This window comes from Brachyistius frenatus, unplaced genomic scaffold (genome assembly GCF_029030835.1).
Source record: "Brachyistius frenatus isolate BFR_SWC_R1_liver_20210118 unplaced genomic scaffold, ASM2903083v1 Contig_342, whole genome shotgun sequence".
Classification (NCBI taxonomy): domain Eukaryota; kingdom Metazoa; phylum Chordata; class Actinopteri; family Embiotocidae; genus Brachyistius; species Brachyistius frenatus.
Genome location: NW_027210941.1, coordinates 38895 through 57500, shown reverse-complemented (window position 1 = coordinate 57500; position 18606 = coordinate 38895). Strand labels below are relative to the sequence as shown.

The 18606-nt window shown below is 41.8% G+C and overlaps 2 protein-coding genes across 12 annotated transcripts in view; both read right to left on the bottom strand.

Annotated features, from left to right (window-relative positions):
* Positions 1–7760, bottom strand: part of capn9 (calpain 9) — a 17363-nt gene extending 9603 nt beyond the window's left edge. The window contains exons 1-10 of the mRNA XM_069723711.1: positions 7440–7760; positions 6426–6495; positions 6215–6333; positions 5349–5482; positions 5011–5179; positions 4838–4921; positions 4531–4616; positions 2888–2965; positions 1275–1435; positions 917–1074 (exon numbers count right to left, since the gene is read on the bottom strand). Coding sequence (XP_069579812.1) covers positions 917–1074; positions 1275–1435; positions 2888–2965; positions 4531–4616; positions 4838–4921; positions 5011–5179; positions 5349–5482; positions 6215–6333; positions 6426–6495; positions 7440–7646 — 1266 coding nt within the window. The 5' untranslated portion in view covers positions 7647–7760. The remainder of the gene's footprint in view (positions 1–916; positions 1075–1274; positions 1436–2887; positions 2966–4530; positions 4617–4837; positions 4922–5010; positions 5180–5348; positions 5483–6214; positions 6334–6425; positions 6496–7439) is intronic.
* ccsapa (centriole, cilia and spindle-associated protein a) overlaps positions 1–18606 on the bottom strand; it is a 46190-nt gene that overhangs the window by 22959 nt on the left and 4625 nt on the right. For 4 of the 11 annotated variants that reach the window (XM_069723725.1, XM_069723720.1, XM_069723722.1 and 1 more), the window contains 2 exons: positions 17065–17396; positions 11324–15992 (listed from right to left, as the gene is read on the bottom strand). In XM_069723725.1, the coding sequence (XP_069579826.1) occupies positions 15813–15992; positions 17065–17396 (512 nt within the window). In that variant the 3' untranslated portion in view covers positions 11324–15812. Of the gene's footprint in view, positions 1–11323; positions 15993–17064; positions 17397–18606 lie in introns of those variants that run through there. The other 7 variants (XM_069723721.1, XM_069723723.1, XR_011312196.1 and 4 more) reach the window with 6 other exon arrangements.

Genomic DNA, 18606 nt, shown 5'->3' with positions numbered 1-18606 from the left:
ATGCTAACTCTGAGGATGCTATCGCCTTTATAGTCGGTCAGCTGACAGTTGAAGCAGGTGACCTTCATGCTGAGAGGAGAAACTGTTCTGCTGAGCTGTTTCTAAATATAAATTGATCTGGTGAGCACAAATTAATTCAAACGTGGGAAAGAATTAATTAAAATGTGTGTACGAATGAATTCAATGAATGAATGAATTCAAACGTACATAGAAATGAATTTAAACGTGGAAACGAATTAAAATGTGCAAAAAAAATCATTAAAATGTATATACGAATGAATTAATACATCTGTATAAATGAATTAAAGCATGCGAACAAATGAACTAAAACGTGCAAAAAAAGCATTAAAATGTACTTACGAATTGACTAAAACATGCGAACAAATTAATTAAAACGTGGAAACGAATTAATTAAAACATGGGAACGAATTAATTAAAACATGGGAACGAATTAATTAAAACATGGGAACGAATTAATTAAAATGTGGGAACGAATTAATTAAAACATGGGAACGGATGAATTAAACGTGGGAACAAATTTATTAAAACATGCATAGGAATCAATTAAAAAGTGGGAATGAATGAATTAAAACGCGTACAAATGAATTAAAATTTGTACAAATTAATTAAAACATGGGAATGAATTAATTCAATTGGAAACAAAAGGCTATTTCATGTGCACAATTTAGTATCTCGTGGCCTCGATTTAGTATTTCGTTTAAATCTCGTTTCTCTCTATGGCCACTCCGGTGCTCCGTAATTTAGGCCTCTTACTATTTAATCCAAAGAATCTAATTCTGTTCTGAGTTGACTGATCACATCACTGCCAGGAAATCACTGGAACATAAATCTTCCATCATTCACCACAAAGTGACACCACGAGGAGAAAAACATATCAGCTCAGTGTCCTTCTGACCTCGTACACTGCGAAGCCGATGGTCTCCATGTCCAGACCCTCTTTCCTCAGCTTCCGTCGGTTCTTCTGCATCAGAGCGATCACCACGCTGCACACGTCGTCCTCGTCGTCGGCGTCCGCCAGCTCCAGCTTGAACTGAGGGTTCGTCCAAAACGTGTCTGCAGATGAAAGATTCATAACTTGAGAGACGGCGGTTTAGGACAGAAACACCAACTGAAATAAGTTTCGCTTTCACCGTTTAATGCCAAAAATCAACAAATCAAACATGGAAAAAAAAAGACATTCAATTCCTTCTACGATAAAATCTGTAAGCATTCCTGACTCTTGGCTGAGTTTGGAGAATATGTTTCATTCTCACCGACGAAGTTTCTGCAGCCTCCAGCAGTGGAGCCACGGATCCAGTTTCCCTCAAACATGTTGACCTCCCAGTGGCGCTTCGTGTTGTCGGTCAGGGAGTCCGGGGTCAAGTTGCAGATCTCCACCTTATCATAGTTCCTCTTGAAGTCCTCAAACTCCATCCTAAAATCATAAAAAACATGATGTCATCACAACATTTTGTGTACGTGTATTCGCAGGAATCCTGCTTTGCAACATACACAAAACACACCACAGTCTGAACCAATCAGCAACCATCAGTGATGTCATCATCCATCAGTGATGTCATCGTTGGTTTGTGAACGTTATGAATCCTCCAGTTCAGATTCTGTCCGTCACCATCTTGTTAGTTCGGAGCGGTTTGGAGCAGGAAGTGACCATATTTGGACGAGCTGGGGGAGGAGCCAGAGGTGGATCTGACCGATCTGATCGGAAACCTGACGATACTACGTCCCGCCCACCGATAGCTGTAACCTGACTGCACCGCAGGCCTGTCAATCAAACAGACACGCCCCCAAAAACAGGTCTTCTTGAATCTTCTTTTCTAATGAATGAGGGATTATTTTCAGATGGACCTCCAGAAAACTAAGAAGAAGGAGTGACTTTAGCTAACAACACCGAGAGAACTGATGGACACATTTTATTCACTTTGGATTTGATGAGAGAAGTTGAATGGGAGTCTATGGAGCCGGAGGCTTTTGGAGCCGACCTCTAGTGGCACTTTCTGGTATTGCAGCTGAAGACACTTCTGCATTGGAACCATTTTTCATAATAATAATTTCATAATTCTGTCGTCTTGGTTGTTTTTATTGTTAATTTGCAATGTTGCGTTTCTTTACTGAAAACCCAGTATCTGACCAGAGGGTGCACAGAAAAATGCCTTGAGGTAAATTTGTGTTATTGAGCAATATACGTGTAGCTGACGCTTTTTAGAGCAGCATATGTTAACGAAACAAAGAAAGCTGCAAAGTCTGAGAAAAAATATGAAGTGTTACTTTTATTGGTTTAAAACCATCTCCTACTTCTTACAGCTAAACAAACCATTGAAAAACTCATTGGATCATCAAAAAAAAAAAAAAAAAAATACAATCAGAGATGTAGCATATGTTTTCGTTAACAAACATGTTGCTATGACAACACCAGAAGTTAACCTGCGCGAGTTGCAGTGTTTTTTCTTCTTTGACGTAGCTAAAACACATTTTGCTTGGTGTCATTTCAGGTTAGCTCTCATTTGTTTCCTAGTTTTCATGTTACATCAGCAAATAAAATGTGAATATGGACATCAGTACGAAGCGTGGACTCTTTCATGACCAGAGTATTTACGTTAGTCGTGATATTTACTGAAATGTGAAATTTAATGGTAACAAAATCAGATGTAAATACTCAACATTTACACAACGAGATCATATTAAAGCCTTATTTCGCAGGACTCTAAGCTTCTTCATTTGGCCTCCGGCATAAAAAGTTCAGCCCAACATTTCTAAGCCTCTATTTATTCTACCTCTACATTCACTGCACACTAAAGCAACATTACATTATAATCCCAGTGCTAAATTAAAACTATCAATTTCTTAGTCTGTAATCGTGCGGACTCACCAGAATTCACCATCTTCTGTTGACTTCTGCAGGATGCGAGTTTTATCAGCTTTGTCAACATAACTCCACTCTCTGGAACTGAAACACAAAACTATTTATTATAACCTGAACATACGGGAAACAGAGAGAAGCAACAATCAACCAAAACACACGCCAACAGACATTATTTATTTATTTTATTTTTTTTACCTTCAATCTTTTATAAATCACATTTGGATTTTTTTTTGACTGATGAGTATGACATTTTTAAGTCTTCATAACATGCATTTAAACATATAACAAGTGGCTTTATGTTGAAGAATGAATAAAATAATTCTACATTTAGGCCTTTAAGATTAAGATGAGTGTGGTGCGCAATTAATTTGTTTAATTTCAGTTCACATAATGATAAAAACCACAAGATATTTACTGTGATGAGACTTTAAAAGTAAAAATCAAATGTGTAGGACTGTCTTTGGTTCAGAAAAATTATTACGTCATGCCAAATGAATATCAAAACATGTTAAAGCACTTTGTCTGAACCTGAATATCAACAACTAAAGGATTTCAGAAGCTCTCCACTGTGCAGCTGCTTTAGTAATACAGATCATTATAGGAGTCCACCTTGTTTTTTGCTTTAAATATTTTCGTGCTTTTTTGTTTTTTAAATCCCACTGAGACATAACTTTAATCTAATAAACTACAGCACAGCTGTAAGCTCTCCTCTCGACTCAGGAGGGATCACTGAACAAACCTTTTTCATGGCAGACATTTTGACTTGTCGTTAAAAGAAAAGCACGAGAAAACCATCTTTGTTTCTCTTCATAAAGTCTCTTGAGAAGCTATGAGTTACTTGCACAATACCAAGACGCTGAAACGTCTTAATTGAAATATCGTCCTGTGTCATAGTGAAACATCAAACTTTGCCGCATCGCCATAGCGACACCCTTCACCGAAAACGCACGGACTTCTCAAAATATCATCACCAACATCTTAAAGCTTTTCTGACCCCGATTGGAGACTGTTGTCATCAACCAGCTTGAAGAAGCACGTGAAAGAATGAAAAATGTCCTTTCCTGTTGCCACTAGGTGGCGCTAGGAAGAGGACCGAATATTACCATCAAGATGTCTTCAGGGTGGGACTGTTAAAGAACATGTAAAGTTTGAGGAAGATCGGACAACGTACATTCAAATAACAGCAAAAACGTGAAACGCTCAAAATGGCTGCCACATCACGGGCACCCGTTAGACAAAAACACTTTTTTGTTAAATAACTTTTCATCCCAAATGTGCGAAGACTGCACACACCAAATTTCAAATCAGTCCGATAAATTCTGTAGGAGAACTTTGTTAAAGTACAACACGTGTGAATCGCTAAAATAGTCACAAAATTCAAAATGGTGGACTTCCTGTTGAGGTTGGCTCGTGGTGCCATGACAGTTTTAGATCTAGCTGTGAAACACGTGTCCACCGAATTTCGTTCATGCAGGTGAAAGCGGCCTTGAGATCTCACGTTGCGACGCCAATGGCAAAAGCTTATGAAATAAGGTGTCCTGAACCTGTCTGCTCCAGCCGGATCAGATCACCTGGATGTGGATCTGCTTTTCATTTGTTTCCACGCGTGTTGTGCTTCTGTAAAGTGCTGATGAAGCGTCCGTTCTTACTTGTCGCTCCAGGGTCCGTTCCACTCCACCTGACCCCACGGGTTCCTGACGCGGATCAGCCGAACCGTCTGACCTCTGAAATTCACCTGAAACGCAGACAGAACGCTTTATTATGACAGTAAAAGACTTCATTGTTAAAATAATTGGCAGTTTTGAAATGTTGCTTTGTTTAACTGCTCTTTTTTTTCTTTCTTTGGAAGCCTTTAATAAAAGCTTTCTATCTTTTAACTTCACACGTTCGTCAGCTTGCAGAGCTGATGCTGGTTCCAGTCAGAACTCAATACCGGCTCTCTGTGGGGGGTCTCACCTCCTCCAGGCCTGTGATGGAGTACGCGTGTCCCTTCACCAGGCCGGAGGACGTCTTGGCCTCGGACTCTGCAGAGCTGGTGATCTGCAGAAAACAGAAGAGCCGGCTACAGTACTTCATGTCATGTGATATTTGAGGGGCGGAAATGAACAATAACGGAATGAGGTGTTTACATCGATAGAGCATCCCATCATGGAGCCTCGGTCGTGGGCCTTCTTCATCACGGAGAACAGGTTGTCTGGAGCTTTCTTGGTGTCGTACATCTCCCCCACACCGCCGGTGAAATCCTCCATGGCCTCCATCGTGCTGCCGCCCTTCAGCGACTCGTAGCTGCCGTGCATTCTGGAATAAACACATCGAATCGGTCAACGCGGATGTGACAAAGACAAAAGCAGAAACAACACAGCCACATTTTATGAGTTTAAAAGGATTTTACCACCGAGGAGGAGGTAAAGTGTTTCACTGCTATCGTATGTTGCTCAGTGGGTAGAAACGATGTGAGGTACATTACTTGGCGTAAGCTTTCTCCAGCAAGGCGCTCCAGAACTCGTCGTTGGAGGCCGAATGAACCATGACGAGCTGATTCCTAACGGACGGCAGCCGGTCGTCCACCACCACATCCAGCCAACGGTTGTGTTGCCAGAACTGAGGGAGCAGAAAACACGGAAAAAAGACTTCTGTTGTGAAAGAAGTTTGGCTCATTTGTGAGCAGCGACCAACACATTAACGTCTTCACAGAAAAAAAAGAAAGAAAGATGATGGTGAAATATCTGGTTTTAAAAGAAAAGACTTTATATTTTGAGAAAGAATTTAAACCTTTCAACAGCTTTTGTGGATGTGAAGTTTGTTACCGCTTCATCCTGTACAAGGTATCACATGTAGTTTAATTTTCATATTTGATTTATGGATTAAAACTAGGTTTGGAAAAAATTATTATGAATTTTTTTTTTTTATCAGTCTGAAGTTTCTTGTCACATCTGTTTTACTTTAATTTGACTGTTACATTGTTTTTATGTATGAAAGGTGCTTTACAAATAAAGTTTATTATCATTATTATATATATATATATATATATAATTAGATGCAGCAAATGATACTACCACCAAACCATGATAGTACCACGATACTACCGTGATAATACCACCAAACCATGATAGTACCACGATACTACCGTGATAATACCACCAAACCATGATACTTTTACTCTGAAACCTGGGTTGGAGGTGCAGCGTTCTTTGGACCCACAGGTATCTCTAATTCGGATCTCTGGTCAGAAGTCACCATTGTTGTATAGTATATGTAGTACTATAAAGGAAATCCATACTGAAACATTTGGGAAGATGTGGAGTCTTTAGAAGGACACGTTAACCAAATGACCTGAAAGTGAAAGATGCCGGCGTATCTGTGGTCGAAGTCCTGGTCATGGGGGACGACTCGGGCCAAGGTCTCTTTCTTCATGGTCAAAGAGGCGATGGCTGCCAGGAGCCAGCAGTCCCCTGTGGTGACAAACAAGAGCCTCATTCATAAAGGAGTGAAATATGTGCATTTTAAAAACTGACAAAGTCCACCAGGTAACTGGAGCACCAACCGAGCTGTCCTTGGCAGATGTCCGTCCTGTTTGCACCGTCTACAATGAACTTTGGGTTGTCACACAGCTCCTGTAGGAGGGCCAAAAAACAGGAAAAGAAACAGGTTGATTTGTCTTTTTAAAGAACTGACAGGTGAGAGGTGACATCGGTGCCAGTGATAGGTGTGTTCACATTCCTGGCATATTAATCAGCCTGAAATGCCAGTCAGCTCAACGCTAAACACACACCTCACAGCATGCAGGCAGCCGAAGCATTCGCTGTGGAGGAACGCCCAGCACAGAAATGTGTAGTAGTTGTAACAAACGTGAGGGATGAGCTTTCTACTCTACTCTACTCTACTCTACTCTACTCTACTCTACTCTACTCTACTCTACTCTACTCTACTCTACTCTACTCTACTCTACTCTACTCTACTCTACTCTACTCTAGCCAGGTCAGTGATGCAGGTATGTCAGCAGGTAAGGATGTTGGAAAGGAGTGAAAAAAAGAAAATAAGATATTATAACATGTCTTTAAAGATTTCATTGAAAAAAACACTGTTTCCACAAGTGTCCTGTCTGAAGCTGATCAGCTGCAGCACGACGCCTCCTGCAAACGGTGTTTTACTGCAGATAACATGGAGGCGTGAGGGCACAAAGTCTCACCGACAGGAAGCTGTGCTGCACTTCTCTCTATTTACACAGTTCTCCTGCAGAACTGGTTTTACAGCTACAACTGCTTTATACTGAGGGTGCTGTATTATCAGTAATGTGTCAATTAATATCACAAACTGCCAAATGACGACAGTAAATTGGACCAGTATGACAGCAAATGTTGATCCATCATAAAACAGTCTATGAACAGTTCACTGCAGAACAGCATGTCATTCAATTTGTTTTTAAAACCCATAAATATGCTAAATTGATTAGCTTTAGAAACCACTCATGAACTTAAGAGGACGTAGTTTGAGCCATTTTACAACTTCAGTCCTCCTCCCAGCAACATCTACAGAAGAAGAAGAAAGATCTGAGTACCCGGGGCCTTTTCCATTCAAACGCCACAGGAACGCTGTGGCTGAAGAAGAGCGATGAGTCAGCGGCGGGGAAGTCGGGATCCTCGAACAGGACGCCGTTCTGGAGACATTCCCTCCTCAGCTGCTCGAACGACTTTCCATCCGACTGGGTGTCCACAGCCGGGACGGAACCGGAGCCTCTGCTGGACAGAGTGGAGTGGAGGGGCATCTTCTTCTTCTTCTTCTTCTTCTTCTTCTTCCTCTTCTTCTTCAGGGAGATCTTCAGCAGGTGCAGCAGCAGGCGTCAGGTGAAGAGTGACGGGGCGAGTGGCCTGGTGTGTTCGGTGAAGGAGCACACCCTCCACACAGAAACAGGTTTGTCCTCCTGTTCCAGCGAGCCTCGCCCCTGATGACTGTCTCATATGAAGCAGAAAAAACATATCTGACAACGTCCCAATGAAAACCACCGGAAGCATTCAGTGGTCGGGAAAAAACAAACACCTCATATTTGTACTTCACTCCTTTATATTTGTTATATTTCGGCACGACACGAAATGACCACAAGTAGAAATAACTAGAGCACAGAAACCGAAATGAGCTGAAAAACACAAAACAACTGCAAGCAGATTAATCAGGACACAAAAAAATACGGTTTTTTTCTTCATCTATTTGTTATTTCCTCCAAACTTTCACACCTTTCATCATCCGTTCAGTTACTTTTAGTTCCTCTCACCTCTATCTCATGTTTTATCACACCTTCTGATTAACTCTATCTTTGATCTGTTTAATGCATTGTACTCATCTTTTATGTTCGTTTTTAATTTCTAGTTCTTATCTCACTATTTTATCACTCTTTTATTTCTTTTATCTCTGTCGTCTTGTGTCCATTTGTCTCAAAGTGGTTTTTAAATGGCCTTTTTTCCTTTTAATTCGTTTTTAATCATGTTTTTAATTTGTTTTTTTCCGGTATGCACTTGTCAGTGTGACAACAGCAGTAGACTCCTCTCCGTCAGTTAGGACATCCACATTCCTGCGGCCTCTCTGGGTTCCTGTCGTCATAGTTACACATCCGTGTGCTGAACTACACGCACCAAGGAAACATGTCATGACCTTTCTTATACCAATTAGAGAGGGAAATACCTGACTGAGGGAGGTGTGCTACATCCTCTCATGCTGTGTTCCAGATGTTGTTCTTGTGTTCCAGATGTTGTTCTCATGTTCCAGATGTTGTTCTCGTGTTCCAGACGTTGTTCTCGTGTTCCAGATGTTGTTCTCGTGTTCCAGACGTTGTTCTCGTGTTCCAGACGTTGTTCTCGTGTTCCAGATGTTGTTCTCGTGTTCCAGACGTTGTTCTTGTGTTCCAGATGTTGTTCTCGTGTTCCAGACGTTGTTCTTGTGTTCCAGATGTTGTTCTCGTGTTCCAGACGTTGTTCTCGTGTTCCAGACGTTGTTCTCGTGTTCCAGATGTTGTTCTCGTGTTCCAGACGTTGTTCTTGTGTTCCAGATGTTGTTCTCGTGTTCCAGACGTTGTTCTTGTGTTCCAGATGTTGTTCTCGTGTTCCAGATGTTGTTCTTGTGCTCCAGAAGTCGGTCCACTACATCTGGCTGCATCGTCGTGTTGCGCTCTCGACGGAGACACAGAAACAGCAGCAGCCTCCCTTCTGCAGGAAACACACTAGAACCAATCTTTCTACTTCCTCCTCCAGCAGGCTCCTGCTCTGGTCCATCACATACATGTGCTGTGCAGTGTAATGATCCATTATCACAGTGTGTTTGTGCAAAAGTGGTGAGATGTAATGGCAGAGGGTGAGTCACCAGAGGGCGCCAGAGACCACCAACAATTGTGAAGTGACAGTCAGCAACATCTGGATGTGAAGTTAACACCAGAATGACACGTTAAATCACGTCCCATTAAATTAGCAGGACATCGATCAGGAAGCCAGTGTGTGTGTGTGTGTGTGTGTGTGTGTGTGTGTGTGTGTGTGTGTGTGTGTGTGTGTGTGTGTGTGTGTGTCCTGGTCCAACCACAGTCTGAACACCAGGACTGCACGGTCAGGGCCGGTAGCTTCCTTCAAAGCTCTGCCGAGCGAGAAGCCAGTTCACCAGTCTAGGTACCCAGTGGTGAGAGAGGAGAGGTCAGAGAGGTCAGAGAGGTCAGGAGGTCAGAGAGGTCAGGGGGTCAGAGAGGTCAGGGGGTCAGAGAGGTCAGAGGGTCAGAGAGGTCAGAGAGGTCAGGAGGTCAGGAGGTCAGAGAGGTCAGAGAGGTCAGGAGGTCAGGAGGTCAGAGAGGTCAGGAGGTCAGAGAGGTCAGAGAGGTCAGGAGGTCAGGAGGTCAGAGAGGTCAGAGATGTCAGGAGGTCAGAGAGGTCAGAGAGGTCAGGAGGTCATCTTTAGTGCCGTCAGAGCCTCGTCCTCCTGCTGCCTCTGCCCCTCAGCCCGGTTGGTCATTTGGTGGTTGTGGAGCGCAGAGAGGAGGAGGAGCAGGAATAGGAGGAGCAGGAGGAGAAGGAGGAGGAGGAGCAGGAGGCGGAGAAGGAGGAGGAGGAGGAGCAAGAGGATTCTTTTTCTCAACTTCCAGGACGGAGTGAAGACCAGGACGTCCTCTCTGTAAGCCGGCTTCTGTTCTCCAACGGAGTCCACGATCAAGTGTCCCTCCTTCTTTTGTCAATTTAATAAAACAAGATAATATTAGAGTTGAAATAAGAATCAATAAGACTTCGAGTCAATCTATTTTCAGCTGAAAGGACAGACTGAGGGAGTCCGACCGAACTGACAGACACTTTAATAACCGATAACGTGCAGTCCAAACACAGAACAAGGACGTCTTCCCCGTCAGGACGGTTTGTTTCCGTCTCCACGAGACAGATGAGCTCAGATAAGAAAATGTGCTTCAGGTCAACTGGAAAGTTTCAGGATCACACAGATTATGACGTTCATGAGGGAAGGATTCATTTTGCTCTGACTGTCCTCAGCTGTGTTGTGTTAGAGAATGCTTCCCTGTTGAGGTGCTGCAGCACCGTCTGGTGAACGGAGCAGCAGGAAGGCACCGTTTCATTCTCGGTTTCCGGATGTGTGCGTGTTACCGGTGGCGTCGCTGTCCTCCACCCCACCTCCACCTCCACCCGCCAAATAATTCATCACTGACTTCGACGTGAACTCTCGGCCCAAGTTTCAGGTGCGTAAAACATCCCGCTCACAAAACGCCTCAATGTGACACAGTTGGCACTTCTGTAAAGGATGTGTGCTGTAAAGAAAGACATGAAAGTGTTTTATTGATGTTTGACTGTTTCTAGACTGAAACCACATTAAATATTATTTTAATTGATTGTGCAATCTGGAAGTAATTAAAAGCTTTTCAGTGAACGTAATGTTGTTTTTATACCTTTTGCTGTCTCCTGTCTCAGGTGTTCAGGCCAAAAGAGTCCTCAGGCAGCCTGAGCAACTTTTAAAAGTTCCAGGACGTACCAAGTGCATCTTCCTCCTGCTCCGTTCACGTCACGGTGCTGCACATCGTCCACGCGCAGCAGGAGCAGTCTCTAAACTGACGGATCCACCCTCGTACTGAACTACCGAAGCTGAAGTAATAATTGATTTGAGTGAAACATCGACACCATCTCCGAGCTTCTACTTCGACATGTCAGCCATCTCAGTTTTTCAGAGTCATTAGTGAGTGTCTTTAGTCGAGGTGGGGGAGGAGCCAGTGGTGGCTCTGAATGATCTGATTGATCCATCTGCCTTTTAAAGTCGGTCCACATTGACTTCACTATTCAGACCCAGAAGCTCCTCCCCTTTTTTATATGGTCAGATGTGGGTCAGACATTATCATGCAAATGTACAGTTGACCAATCAGATCTCTGGGTCGGAACTACTTGTTGTATAATTAAATAATATAGTCACACAAATATAAACTATTCAAATATGTTTTTTATTCACATATTGTTTATTCACACCTTAAAGTTGATGAAAATACAAACTGTGCATGTTTTCAAATACAGTGATGAAAAACATGAAGGTCAGTGGAGATAAAAATATGATTAAATATTCAGATGCAGACACACATTTCATATTATCTGATTCCAATAAACTTCACTCGGAAAAATCTCCAACACAAACTACATAAACAATTAGTGTTATATTTCTACCATTTTACTGTGTAATTACCGTCAGCTCAAATACTTTCCTGTGATTGCCTGAATGTTCAGTGGTTCACACTGAGGACATTAAAGAAACACTTTTTAAAATCAAAAGTAAATGAAGAGAAATGTAAAGTAGATGTCTGAATGTCCAGTTTGAAACAACAGCTGAAAACGTACTGAATACTTTGTTTACATATTTCAGGTCCACTTCAGAATAAATGTCAAATTATTTTTTGAAACTTCCTGATTTGTCCAAATGGAAATCGATATTATGACTTGAAACAAATTGATTTTACAAGAACAAGGATTTCAACCAACGGGACTTTTTTACTCCCACAAGGTCTCCAAATGTCCATTTCTGTTTTGTATGAGAAAAAACGTTCCTTTATATTTATTTTTTAAGAATAACACAAAGAAGTCGTGGAACGTAACACAAATATTCTACTTCAGTAAAATTTGTACTTGAATATTGTATTTTCATAATGAATACTATTTAGAAGAAAATATACTTTTTACTGCACTACATTTATCTGACAGCTTTAGTTGAGGATTTTCATTATTAAAATATCCAACTGTAAACACACATTTGGACTCACTATATTCTGACTTCTTTTGTTCAAAAGTAAACAATTAATCAACAGAGTAAACAGCAGATTGATCCTTAATAAACCTGCTCACGATGAGCTGCTTCAGAGACGACCAGAGGTTTCCTGTTGTCCCACAGCGCCGTGAACAGACACGGCTGTGCACATTCAGAGCGACGAGGTTCAGCCGGCGTCACGTCCATAAACATTCTGAATTTAGAAGCATTCAGTTTGAAAAATATTCTCACAAAATGTGAAACATCGCAGGTGAAGAACATTAGCCCTCAGTGTGAGTCACCACACGTGACGTCACCATGTAGTTACAATCTCAAGCTACACACAAAGTACAAACTCAAAACTTCACGTTACATTGACGGTTTTTTTCATGATCACACTTAAAGCCTGCAGTTTCTTCACATCCTGAGTCTGATCGATAGAAACAGAAACAGAAATTTTAGATGCCTTTAAGGAGGTATTGTTCTACTTAAACCCCAACATTCACGTTCATGCATTATTCATTTATTCTTGGAAATTATTTGCCACGTATGTTGAACTGTGCACTAAAATGTCGAGAGCTGCAACGATTAAATGATTATTCAATCCAAACAAAATCACTGAGCAGGGAACTGATTTTGAGTTTTGGTCATTTTTTTTAGCATAAAGGCCAAAAATGTGAAAGTTATAGACGTCAAATGTAAACATTTTCTTTTCTTTTAGATTTCATATTACAGAAAATTGAATATTTGTTGGTAAAACAAAACAAGACGATGAATGTTAACTTTCAGCTGTTTTAACAACATAAATCTGTCATATTATAAAGCTGCATTTTTATAAATCTCACATGCTCATCATTTAAAATCTCTATTAAACCTAAAAGTTTACCATAATTTAAGTGTTTACTTAATTCATAATCACCCAAAGAAGTTGAACAAAGCCGAGAGGCTCCTGCTATTTAAAACGTGGTCATTCACTGTCTACTGGTGAGTTAACAGAAACATGTTTGTTGTGTTATTATTCATTAAAATCAGGAGAAACAAGAAGCTTCTTTGTGCGCAAACTCACAAATAAACAAGTCAGCTCTGAAATTGTTTAACAGTCACCTGATTTAAATTAAGACTGAAAATATTATAAACTCAGCACATCTTAAGTAAAATTTTTACCCTAAAAATACCTTAAATACTCATTTTATCTTATAAATGACGTGTTTATATATTTCTGCTCAACCATCCAGCAGTAATTTCTTCAAATCTAAACACGAGTCTTTAGTTCCAAAATACTCAGATATCAAAAATAGTTGAGTTTGGTCCTTTGTGCTTTCTGATCAAACACGTGTGAACACACAGCTGCCTGGAAAAGTTGCCTGAAAGAAGATTAACAGCTAATTTAAAGCACAGAAGTGTTTTCTTTCATGCTGAGAAATAAAATACATTCAGGTGATTGTTTATATTTATAGAAAAGCTCACAAGTAAACTCTGCTGTTGGTTTGTTCATCAATCTGCCAACAGAACCACAGAACCTCAGAACCATAGTCCCACAGAACCTCAGAACCATAGTCCCACAGAACCTCAGAACCAGACCCACAGAACCTCAGAACCTCAGACCCACGGAACCTCAGAACCAGAACCACAGAACCTCAGAACCAGACCCACAGAACCACAGAACCTCAGAACCTCAGACCCACAGAACCTCAGAACCACAGAACCTCAGAACTACAGAACCTCAGACCCACAGAACCTCAGAACCTCAGAACCACAGAACCTCAGAACTACAGAACCTCAGAACCTCAGAACCACAGCACAGTTCACTCCATTACCTCCAAAACTCTTCTCAACTCTTTTTTTACTTTTGCTTTTGGTCATTTTGAAATAACAGTCATATTTGTTTGTTTTTTTGCAGGTTATCTGAATCTATTCCTTAATAAAAAACTTAAAACACACTTTTTTTTCTTTAAGTTTGGTGCCACTAAAAGACCGACAGCCAGCGAAGCAGAGCTTGATTTAATATGAACGTTTCATATATATATTACAGAGAAACTTAAACGGGTTTTGACCAACACTTAAATGAGCTTTAAACTCGGTTAAATCCTTTTTTTATCCTCCGCAGCCTCTCAGAGGAAACTGGAGCAACAAGACAACACTGTCCCTGTTGTTTCGTTACTTCATCATCAATCACTAAGTGTGACGTGGTAGAAGAGCTGAGCAGGATTACACTGAATGTCCTATTCAGTAATCACATAGGTGATGTTAACTGAAGGGACAATTCTTAAACTTGTTTCCTGTTTTGGTCAAAGTGAGGAGAGCAGATATTTAAAATATAGTGATCACATAAACTGATATTGATTATTTTTTTAGGTGGGCCTTTATTTAAGTGGCTAAATTATAAATTTGAATGACCCCTCCAAAGCTGGACATTAATTATCTTCTGTGCCAGTCCGACATGGGTGACCCCTCCATCCCAACTCGTCTACTGCAGGTAACATGGAGGCGGAGTCTCAAGTCACATACTTACATCCTTATACTTGTTATTCTGAGTGCATAAATTTACACTGTTAATTGTGGAAACGAAGTAAACTCACTGACTGGATATAAAATGGTTCCGATGCAGAAGTGTCTTCAGCTGCAATACCAGCGAGTGCCACTAGAGGTCGGCTCCAAAAAGCCTCCTGCTCCATAGACTCCCATTCAACTTCTCTCATCAAATCCAAAGTGAATAAAATGTGTCCATCAGTTATCTCGGTGTTGTTAGCTAAAGTCACTCCTTCTTCTTAGTTTTCTGGAGGTCCATCTGAAAATAATCCCTCATTCATTAGAAAAGAAGATTCAAGAAGACCTGTTTTTGGGGGCGTGTCTGTTTGATTGACAGGCCTGTGGTGCAGTCAGGTTACAGCTATCAGTGAGCGGGACGTAGTATCGCGAGGTTTCCAATCAGATCAGTCAGATCCACCGCTGGCTCCTCCCCCAGCTCGTCCAAATATGGTCACTTCCTGATTTTTATCCTGACAACAATGAAGTGATCATAATAGAGCGCGTATTATCTTTACTGATATATTATGTGATATTTCAACATAAGTGTTGCCATTACATAGAGTAGTGACAGAGACAGCTGATGTTGATTCATCAAATATATAATGTTATGTGCAGTAAATGTCTTGGTCATAATTTTGTAAAAAAAAATATATATATATATTTAAGGGATTTTTAATCAAAAATCTTCTTTGCTTCTGCAAAAAAAAGAAATGTTGGCTAAGATATTTGATTTTTATGATTTTAAAGACTAACATAGGTGTTAAAAGATCCAGTTTGAATCAGGATAAAAAAATTAATTGCGCTCTTGTCCATCGGAAAAGTTGCAGAGACTTATGGGTAATGTAGTATTTAGAGCTCCTGGATTCACCGAGCTCAGCGGTGAAGGAGGGACGTGAAACTGTGTCTGGATCTGATGGCCACAACGTCATCCTGGTATATCTTTGAAACCTTTCCACCTAAAATCTGCACCAGCAGCTGTTCACACCTGCTGACTCTATTGCTCTGTGTTATTTCATCAAATAAGGAGACAACATTTTGGTTATGATGGACAGTAACGAGACAACGTGGTTCTCAGTCTGTCTTGTTAATTCAACTGAAAACAATCAGCTCCTCCTCACTTGGCGGTCGGCGGTCTGCGTGGACGCCGTCTCTACCTCAGCCTCGCCGAGAAGCAGCGCATGTACTCCGTCATCCAGCGGTCGTCCACCACCGTCAGCTGCGACCGCCTCGTCTTCTCCAGGTCAGCTGACCGCGCTCGCCGGTGGTCCAAGTTGGAGCTCCGCTTATCGGACCCGCGGCGGGTCTGAACGCCGGCGTCAGCCGTGTGGATCTGTGAGGAGAAACCAGAGAGAGAAACACACACCGGAGATTTATTATTCATGGTCACTGGCTTCACTTCTCTGGTGTCCTCTGAATGAAGTCCACCTGCTCTGAAGGACTCCAACTGATCTGACTTTTAAATTGGACATTCAACACTATCACAAGGTTGGGAATAAATTAAGTGACAATAATATTAAACAAAAAAGCAGTCGATATTGTATTTTTTTTTCTTGTCAACGAATTCCTCGAATCTCCTAAAACCTGGTGTCAGTAAATAAAATGCACTGGACAAACCACAGACTGGATGGAAAAGAGTTCGTAGCTTCAAGTCTGCAAAATGGTTCCGATCCAGAAGTGTCTTCAGCTGCAATACCAGCGAGTGCCACTAGAGGTCGGCTCCAAAAAGCCTCCGGCTCCATAGACTCCCATTCAACTTCTCTCATCAAATCCAAAGTGAATAAAATGTGTCCATCAGTTATCTCGGTGTTGTTAGCTAAAGTCACTCCTTCTTATTAGTTTTCTGGAGGTCCATCTGAAAATAATCCCTCATTCATTAGAAAAGAAGATTCAAGAAGACCTGGTTTTGGGGGCGTGTCTGTTTGATTGACAGGCCTGTGGTGCAGTCAGGTTACAGCTATCGGTGGGCGGGACGTAGTATCGTCAGGTTTCTAATCAGATCGGTCAGATCCACCTCTGGCTCCTCCCCCAGCTCGTCCAAATATGGTCACTTCCTGCTCTAAACCACTCCGAACTAACAAGATGGTGACGGACAGAATCTGAACTGGAGGATTCATAACGTTCACAAACCAACGATGACATCGCTAATGGATGATGACATCACTGATGGCTGATGGTTTGGACAAACCAGTACATCGATGATATAAGAATATTTAAATCTGGTAGTTTTTTAATTCAAATTTGTACTTACAACTGAAAGAGAATAAAATGTAAGAAATTATTCAGTCATTTTGAAAAGCGGTTAGTAGACATGGAATTTATATTTAATTTTATGACTAAGACACAACTGTGTGTTTAAAAATAATTTTGCGTCTTAACTGAGACAAACACATCATGTGACTGACCTCCATCTGTCTCTCGGACCAGTCCTGTCGGCTGGACGGTCTCCGGTTCTCCTTCTCCTTGGTGCTGATTGCCGGTTGGCTCTTTGCTCTCGGAGGTTTGCATACGACAGCTAGTTTATCGTCATGGGAACTGTCCCGATGTCCCAACTCTGGGCGACGGGTGCGGCGGCGGTGACATCGTTTTGGTGCCGGATTCACCGGCTCCGCGTCAGAAGACTCCGTGTCGGCCGGTCCGTCGTCTGTCGCCGTATCGTCGGGGGCTCCGCCGGTGTTCAGAGGACCCGTTACAGAACCTCCGCTGGCCTCAATTACTCTGTTTTCTACAACTTCTACTTCAGGAGACAAACACATGGGAGACAAGGAAGATGATTAACATTATGTTTTCTGATTGGTTGGGTTACAGAAGGTGGACTTTTTAAAAATGTTCATTTACGTGTGATGACGGATCAGTATTTGCTCAAAGGAGGGAGTTTCTGGGTTCAGACCACAGACTGTTTCTAAAAGAGTTCGTATCTTCAGGTCTGTAAAATGGTTCCGATCCAGAAGTGTCTTCAGCTGCAATACCAGCGAGTGCCACTAGAGGTCGGCTCCAAAAAGCCTCCGGCTCCATAGACTCCCATTCAACTTCTCTCATCAAATCCAAAGTGAATAAAATGTGTCCATCAGTTATCTCGGTGTTGTTAGCTAAAGTCACTCCTTCTTCTTAGTTTTCTGGAGGTCCATCTGAAAATAATCCCTCATTCATTAGAAAAGAAGATTCAAGAAGACCTGTTTTTGGGGGCGTGTCTGTTTGATTGACAGGCCTGTGGTGCAGTCAGGTTACAGCTATCGGTGGGCGGGACGTAGTATCGTCAGGTTTCTGATCAGATCGGTCAGATCCACCGCTGGCTCCTCCCCCAGCTCGTCCAAATATGGTCACTTCCTGCTCCAAACCGCTCCGAACTAACAAAGATGGTGACGGACAGAATCTGAACTGGAGGATTCATAACGTTCACAAACCAACGATGACATCACTGATGGTTGATGACATCACTGATGGATGATGACGTCACTGATGGTTGATGACATCACTGATGGATGATGACGTCACTGCTGGTCGCTGATTGGTTTGAACCTGTTGGTTGGCCGTTCTGTGTGGAGTCTGCTCTCTTGGCTTCCTCCCAGTACAAAGACTTGCATGCAAGCTTAACTAGTGATAATAAAATGACCACAGTGAGTTGCTCTCTCTGTCTTCAGGTTAGCTCGTCCTATGAACCAGGGTGTCCTCCACCTCATGTGCCATATGAAGGATAACAATGCTGCCATACTGGTGCATAGCTTCAACAATGAATGTGGTTTTCCACTGAGCAGCAGTGAGTCCGGTTGGAGACCTTTGAAGTACGTTTCTTTCCTACTGATAGTTGGATCGTTTTAACACAACACTCACCATCCTACAAACACCTCCGACAGGTCACACAACAATTTGTGACAGAAATAGACAAAGCTCCCATGTATTGGGTGATTGGTCCATACTGGTCATGTGACAACTGACCAACAGATATC